This window comes from Liolophura sinensis, chromosome 1 (assembly GCF_032854445.1).
Source record: "Liolophura sinensis isolate JHLJ2023 chromosome 1, CUHK_Ljap_v2, whole genome shotgun sequence".
NCBI classification, from domain to species: Eukaryota; Metazoa; Mollusca; class Polyplacophora; order Chitonida; family Chitonidae; genus Liolophura; species Liolophura sinensis.
This window is the reverse complement of record NC_088295.1, coordinates 48,850,360-48,859,316: the sequence shown is the minus strand read 5'-3', so window position 1 is coordinate 48,859,316 and position 8,957 is coordinate 48,850,360. Positions and strand designations below refer to the sequence as shown.

Sequence of the window (8,957 nt, the reverse complement as noted above, 5' to 3'; positions counted from 1 at the left end):
ATCCCGCTCACTTTCACTGACGGATATGTGACTGGTCAAACGCAGACAAGCACTTCGTCAAAGCAAAACGGTGCCATTCTAGTGTCATATACCAATTGTTTTCACCAAACAGCGACATTCTTCGGCATGATGCTTCAGTGGTGGCATCACTTTGGCAGATATGGACCCGCCCTATCACAAGAATAAAATATATGTACACACACCTGATGACTCCCTGTGGTCATATGACTAAAAATTGTTAAGTTGGACGTTAAACCTTAAGCATACATACAAACAACAGCAATAGCCAAGGAGTCTGCAAATTCCCTAGGTATTACCATTATACGACAAGACACAAACTAACAAAAACATAGTACGCATCAAACTTCGTTTGTGAAACAGAATAATCATTTATTTCGAATTCTAAGCCCATTACCATCAAAAATAGATATTTATCTCAAGGCTTATAAGTTAATTTTTTGACAATTGGGATATCTCACATCTCATATTCACACAACTATTGAATTATATTCACAGGGATATCCTTACAGAAACACAATATTTGCACCTGGGAGGAGAAAAACAACAAACCTCCTTACAGTTAACACACTATGTGGTGGAATACATGTACATATCAAGAGCGGGGGGCAGCTTGATTCGAAGAAAAAATGTTTCATAATTTTGTGAAAATTGCAAATCGACAGGAAATCTGAATGTAGTCAATACCAATGTTAACCATTTTGAAATTTCTTGAGGCAAAAATATGGGTCAACTTCCATACCAGCGGTTTCATGAAAGGTGACCAAACTTACATGAACATGCAGCGTTATATCTACCACACCTATACAACACAGAGTCTGCTGCCAGCTTATAACCCAACACACATGTATCTAGTTCACATTTTGTTAGTTTTCTTTCACTTGGCCGTCAACTCCCATTATTCATGATCAAGATTGCACATACCACACGTAAATATTACTAGCACGCAGAGTTTACGACATACAATGTAGATTTAGTAAGATTATCAACAAACAAGAGAGCGAATGGCACAAATAAGCATGCTGTGTTTGTCGCAAAGTTAACAATGAATCAGTCTTAAGCACTCAAACATCACTAAAGCAGGAATACCTATCCTCTGCTCTGCTTGTAAAATTGTAAAACATATCATGTAAGTCTAATAAATCTTCCCTTTTTCCAGACGATCAACATACTTTTAATTCTTTCTCTGTACATTTACCTCAAGCACCCAAATAAATATATATATGTAAGTAGTCGAATGGAACCATCAATCTGAATCGTGGACCGCAAACTGCCAAAGACGAAAATACAAGAAAATAAACAATACAGACTTTGAATTGTAACGGTTTACTATGTTATCAGCAAAAATTAACTTGTGATCAGTTTTAATCATGAAGATTTTTAAGGCCTGGAAGAGTATTAGAGGAGATGTTCTGTACATTGCCTTAACTTTAATATACTGGTCTCAAGTTTTTTTCTTCGAATCACAAAATAGATGATTATAAAACACATGGCTTATCCATGTACATCATCGCGTTCCTGTTTTTGCTGTTTATATTAGATAATACAATACATATGTATCATCAAACATGGTAACTTCAACAAGTATTAAATCCTGTGTGTGTAGATTATAATAAAATCAACACCTAAAAGATATACACTGCACCTGAAACAAGTCTTCACACTTAAAATTTCTTCTGCACCTCTTATTTCACACCTGGAGCTCCACCTCTCATTTCACACCTGGAACTCCACCTTATTTCACACTTGGAACTCCACCTCTTATTTCACACCTGGAACTCCACCTCTTATTTCACACCTGGAGCCCCACCTCTTATTTTACACCTCACCTAGAACTCGATAAAAATGCACAACTCTAGCTATTTTTTTTTAACCTGACTTGTTACAGCAACCACCAATTGAAATCACAGAAATCATTAATTATGCAAAACTTTTGTATAGATCGGGCTGCTTTTCCAACTTCATCTGAAGTTCCATACAATAAACATTAATAGAAAATTTTATCAAAATCTGACAATATTTGGAGATGATATTGACCTGGCTATAAACAAAATTGTTTTCTGGCAATGGAATCTAAGAAAGGGGCCCTTCTCCTTCCCTCCCTCCCTCCCTTCCTCATATCCGTTCGCACGATATCAGGATGGCCACATGCAACCTTCATGTAAATCAACATGAACAGAGATGGCACCAACAGAGAAAAAAAAACATTTCATAAAGAATACAGTACCGTACTGGCAGTTACATAAATATGTCTTATAACATCTGAACAGATAGTTACAATCTTGTATCACACGTTATAATTTGTTCTCAAACATGTAAATATACACGTAGATACCTCACAGGATGTCAAGGTACATGTGCGTGGGTCTACAACAAATTCATAAATTGCCCCAGCCCAATGGCCAAGACTAACAAATGCTTATAAAAACTACTGGGTTCCCGTTTGTGAATGAAAAAGTATTTCATGGACTTTCAAGAAACTAATTACCATTGTTTCAAGCAAAATGAGCAGCCCTGTAGCAATGTATTGACAATTAGCTTCCTTCAGAGTCTGAGATACTCCATTATCAATGGGTAGAAACATTTTACATAGATAAATCAGGTCATTTGAATGACTTTTCATAATTTCTCCTCTACATCGCATAAATGTACTAGCAAGCCTTTGAAACGTATCTATCAAATTCAAGTTCATTGTAATATTTGCGGAATCAGTCAGATCCAGTCAGATTAGTTTATGATAGAATTTCCGTTGAACATTTTGTTAATAGTAATGAACTTTTTTTTTCTTCTTCCGTTTTACTTTTCACAGACATGAAAATACTCTTCATCCAAGTGCAAGATGTTAAATCTCTTTAAACCCATAATCCAAACAAGTCACACTGTCTATACAAATCAACCAACCATAAGATTCGATGACATTTATGCTCTTACAGACTTGCAGAAAAATACTGATTTAGTACGTATTGCGCTGAAGTCTGTTTTCAGTGCAAACAAGTTAAATATAAACCAATCAAGCTATAAATACTGTCCTTTCTGTTTTCCCTGACTTCTCACAGACTGAAAACAAGGATCATATGTATAAGCAAAGCTTAAATATTTTTTAACGCCACATATACATATACATGTATATCACAAAATATAACCAACTACATCCAGTCGATCAACCAGTCAAGACTCAATTTCTAAGCCACAAATGTCTTCCAGAGAACTTATCAGCTTCTGTAGACGCAAGACATGCTTTATGACACTATCAGCAATTAGAATTCACATAAACATATCCCTAATTATCACAACTCCCTGTAATCCTAATATTGCTGGAAAGAAAAATGCCCAACCACAGATGGCAAACGTTGAATACTAGTCAAAAATGTACATGTTGTATCGTCTCCTGCATGCATGTTTTACTATGAAACAACAGAAATGTGATGACATCGGCATACATATACTGTACTCCGTGTTCATCAAAGTGAGCTTGTTCCCTGTAGTTGTTGTCAAGTGTTGTTGAGTTTCACCATTTAGTCATACTATGATTTGGAGCTTATGTAGTTTACATGGATGCTGAATCTTGCTGCCATCACCAAAGCTTATCCAATTCATGTCTAAAGTCAGCTACCCCTGTTTTTTTTTATTTGGTTTTAACTGTACATCTAACAAACTGTGTGACTGTGAGCTCAAAGATACAGCTGTTTTTAGTCACAAAACTATACTGTATTTAACCTAACATTTTGAACATGACAAATAAATTACTCATTCTGTTTTACTCTTAGAGTTCTATTGATTTTAGAAATGTGTTTCAAAGTTTGTTTGGAAGGTAAGGTTGTCTCCTAAAAGAAAAATGTAAGTTTCAACAGAGTAATATTTTATATCATTTATTTGCCTCTGAGAAGGCAAAAATTTGGGGTGACATTTCAGGCCATTGACAGTATTGCACTCTGATGTACCTTTGCTGCAGTTAGCAGACCTTTTCCCATGTAATTTAGACTCCGAGCTTCTGAGCAGCACTGTTCTAGCACTGAGCCCATCAAATCACTTGTATGACAGTGAGCTTAATAACACAGCCGTTCCACCACAGAACTGATCAATATCAGCTCTCCATCGCTGTGCATCTGTGTAACTCAGTGATATCGGCTCAATCGAGTCTTCAGGAGGCTGGAAGGAACTCCAGAAAGTCTCTTTCCACGGAAGCCTCTATGAGCTGGTGTGAGGAGCGGTACTGTGTGGAGTAAAGGAGCTCTGAGGCACGGGACAGCTGGCTAAACTCAGGCACGGAGCGTGACTTTGACAGAGCCCCACTCACGTCCAGATGGGTCTTCTTCTTGTGGGTGGTTTCCTGCTCTTGGAGTGAAGCCAAGGTGTTGAAGAAGGGCTGGAGTTCCACCAGGGAGCGCAGGTATGTCATAGTCAAGAGGGGGCTACCGGGCAACTTCTGAAGAACACCACAATCTCTGGGCACCTGGGTGAGGGGAGAGACATAAATGTGCTAACATTAGCAGTACACAGGCAAAACATTTAACCAATATCCAGGATTTTGTGCTCAGATAATGTTGTTTTTTCTTGTTTTTTTTTCCCCTTCTCCACTACAGCCATGCATATATTCTGTTTCCAGGTATATTTATTCTGTTTCCAGGTATATTTATTATGTTTCCAGGTATATTTACTCTGTTTTCTGGTATATTTATTTTGTTTTCATGAATATTTATTGTGCGTAGCCCAAGGTTCAGGTTATTTTATTTCTATGACTAAATAGCTGAAAATACATGTAAAGACAAATATAAAATCAATCTGTCTTCAAGTGAGGCTTAAGCACTTCTAGCGCCTTAATTAAGCTGATTAATTAAAAATTCACCCACAAATAAGCAAGCCTGTATAAAGAGCAGCTACAAGATTCAACTCTAGTCAAATGCTGTGTATCTGTTGGACTGAGCTTTCAATACAGACATGACATGGTAGTAGCAAAGCTATGAACCTAATCTCAACTAAAGAAGTGAAAATCACCAAGATGCCAAAGGCTGGGGTTCTGGAGCTATTAGGTCCTGATCAAGACACAAGACTTTTTTCACTAAGCCATTTTGGGTTAAATTCCCAATCAAATAATCTGTGGTTAAAATGTTGTTAAATTAATGCGTACAGAGAATGCATAACTTCAACAGTATATTTCAGATTACATATTCCACGTATTCAGTTTAAACACAAAAAATCAATTTGTGAAACTGGCCCCTGTGCAAAATCATAAAGGCTATTGTGTATCTTTACTGTACTTTACAAACTTCTCTTTAAGATAATACTTTAGTATAAAAACTGATTTTCAATGGAAATTCCATGGAAACTCTCCTCATGCATATGTGCCTCAGATTTTGTTGAGAGGTTTGCTTGACTGTTTCACCATTCAACAAGAACAGTTCATGTACCCTTCATTCCCACCATACTAATGGTAATTTATGTATTTGATTCGTGTTTTATGCCACACTGAAGAATATTCCACTTATATGATGGTAGCCAGCTTTATGGTGTGTGAAGACATGGCAGAGCCCAGAGGAACCAATGAGTATGGTTGGAGAGGAAGCCAGCATGTGCTGGACTAGAATTCACAGCTACCGCATTGGTGAGAGGCTCCTGGGTCACTGCACACTAATCACCTTGACTACGGGGGGCCCCAGGCATGTTACTAGTGAATGATACCTATAACATCCCACAGGTGGTAGTCACCCTGTACATTATTACCTTAGTGTTGAGAAGCCTTGACACACGAACAATGTGTGGGACAAAGGTAGGCTTGGTCCAGGCATTTTCCTTCTTACTGCCATCCTCATCACTACAGTCCTCGCCGATGAATGCCCAGCGGTACCTACAGGGTAACATTACATCACATTTCTGATTGCTTTTCATGACCTTACTCACATACATTACCCTGGTCAGTTTTAACCACGACCCTTCCTCAGGTATCAAACAAATCTCAAAATCTGACCGAAAGCTACAACCAAAAATTTGAGAGTTGCATACAAATATGTGGCCTCACGTTTCAACTGTCAAAGATATACATAATTCATTTTAACTTCATGTAACAATGCCCCTTAGGGTTCAAATGCAGGAGTCACATCAGATCCATTTGATAACAGCCTGAAAATGTACATTTAGTTATATCTGGTTTAAATTTTGTCTCTGCCCATGGACAGCAGTTGAGTGCACTGAGCCCAGCGACTTGAGTTTTCTCATTACATTGCATACCAGTGGTGAGCAGGAGAGCTGAACACGTTTTAACTTCACCGGTGGCCATGTTTTCATACACCCACTGGGCACAACAAGTTTTGTGAGAACCAAGTCTTAATTTTCCAAATAACTGCTGACTTACAGTTGGAACTGTGGGATAACATCAGCAGGCAGAGCCAGGGCCAGGTCCAGCAGCTTACAGGCACTCAGGTACAGCTGTAACCAGGCGGGGTTATTGTGGGCGTTAAGGCCATTACCCAGGTGTGCCCAGGTGGAATCCAGGGCTGCTATCCTCTGTAACTGAGCCCTGCAAGTACATGAACCCCTTCACTGACATGTTTATAGATATACATGTATTTGGATGTAGAGATAAGCACAGTGGAAGCTACGGGAGTCATGGGTTCAACTCTGATAACTGACAATTTGTCAGAGAATAATGCAGATAATCAAGACCTGGGACTAGTTTAAAAGACATTTATACTTGTACGTTTGAAACAAAATCAGAATGAGCACCTGACCTCAGATCTTTAATATACATGTAAAGCTGTCATCATGTACGCATTGTAGGTAAATCTGTTCTGTTTATGTGACTGTTTCAAAAGATGCTGAAAGACAATTTATCGCAATGAACAAGGCCAGTATTCTGGGACACTGAGAAGTGTGGCATGCAGAAAGAGTTGTTTGATATTTTTACTCTAACACCAAAAACAAACCAAACCAAATCCCCTTTTTTGGTGACGTTATTATAAAGATATTATAAATAATCAAAACTACTGTCACTATTTTTGCAGTTACCATCTTAGCTACCGATATTCAGGCAATCAGGTCCACCCTATTTTACTTAGTAACATATTAAAAATAAAACATGTAAAAAGGCAACAACAGATATAATTCTTGTCATGATGTCATTACTTTTACAATAGAACAAGTGCAAATTTGCAACAGCCAGGACATCTGCTAGAAAGAGAATGTTGCCTTGAACTAAGTGCTCTTGGAGAGTAAATGACCCATGTTAAAGGCTTGGATGTTAAAGTTTGGACCGACCCGCCTACACCTACTGAATGGTGTACACAGCTGCTTGTACACGTTCATGCAGTAGTAAAAAGTTAGCACTTATACCTAACCATGCTTTGTATTTATCTGATTGGTGGTTAACATAGTACTGCACTCTAAAAATATGTTTGGAACCTCCGTGGCTGACGGGGGTTGACCCATGAGCCTCCCACCAATGCGGTCATTGTGAGTTCAAATCCAGCTCATGCTGGCTTCCTCTATGGCCGTTCATGGAGAGGTGTGGCATCAACCTGCAAATGGTTGTGGGTTCACGCCAGACTGCTCCGTTTCCTCCAACCATAATACTGGCCACCATCGTATAAGTGAAATATTCTTGAGCATGACATAAAACACCAATCAAATAAACAAATAAATAAATAAAACAATGTTCACGTATATATGTACGGCATTGGTCATCGTCTACTGAAAGTGGGAATATCAAGCTGTTACTATCATCTATGTAACACAGCCAAGATAAATTTTTCACATGTATGTAGACATGACAAATTTGTCTTGATACAAACTCAATAAATATGGAACAATAGACATAGATCAGAGATCACAGTTCAAATCGCAACACATGCATGTTTCTTACGACAAAATAACACCATGTATCAAACACGAATTAAATTAATCTAAAACACTATTATCGACTTTGTGGTGAGAAAAGGAAAATAACCGGAGCTCATTTTCTGTAAATACTTGTACTCTTTATACACCATGCATTCACAGCTGAATCCAGAGAGGAATGTGTGTGTTTGTTTGACATGCCAGGTAGCTGTGTTATCGCCGTCTTATCACATGACTGAAATAACCCAATCATAAGACAGAATGCACAGAGTGGCTGCACCAGCCTATATGGTGTCTTATAACTATATTCATGCATGTGAATTATGAACACTGTTAAAGCATGTAAACAGTTGATAATTCATGAGCATGAGTAGTGAAGAGGTCCCTGTATGTGCATCAAAGTGAGTTGATATATATAGCATGTGGTAATTATAAACATGGTCTACATGTAGGTGCCAAATCCATAGAATCATAGCTACAGCGTCAGAGAGACGCTTAGATAAGAAACAATTATTGGTGAATTTTTGACATTTCAGCTGTGTGGGATGTTATATGGTCTAAAACCCCTTCTAATCATATGTATCTTTTTCAAATATTTATTTATTTGATTGGCGTTTTACACTGTCCTCAAGGAATATTTCACTTATAAGACAGTGGCCAGCATTATGGCAGAGGCCGAGGGAACCCAGGGCCATCCACAGGTTGCTGGCAGGCCTCCTCATGGATGGCAGGAGAGAAAGCCAGCATAAGTCTTTTGCAAATATGATGATTTCATATATGCACAAGTAGATGTATTAATACAACCATAATTAATAAGGACATACACAGGCAGTTAAAAGGGTTATGTCTAACGTGGGCTCATGAAACCCTGATGCCATGGTGAAGAAACCCACCACATTCACATACTGATGCTGTTAAAGGAGAAGAAAACTTAAAAACACGACACTATAGGCTGAAAAGAGCACGTTTTTTTCTATCTGGTGCTGCCTGCTGCATAATTTTGCCATTTTTCCTCGCCTTACACGTAAAGCCTGAAAACGGCAAAGCTGGCATAAATCGCTGAGTCAATCGCGTCCTCCATCTTTAACACCCTGTAATTTTTGCTGGAG

General features: G+C 38.3%; 1 protein-coding gene across 1 annotated transcript in view; it reads right to left on the bottom strand.

The window, feature by feature from the left end:
* Positions 1-2,747: 2,747 nt before the first annotated feature.
* The window catches only part of LOC135461955 (protein dopey-1-like), a 44,843-nt gene continuing 38,633 nt past the window's right edge, over positions 2,748-8,957 (bottom strand). The window contains 3 exon segments of the mRNA XM_064739259.1: positions 2,748-4,471; positions 5,740-5,863; positions 6,368-6,532. Of these exon segments, the coding sequence (XP_064595329.1) occupies positions 4,160-4,471; positions 5,740-5,863; positions 6,368-6,532 (601 nt within the window). The 3' untranslated portion in view covers positions 2,748-4,159.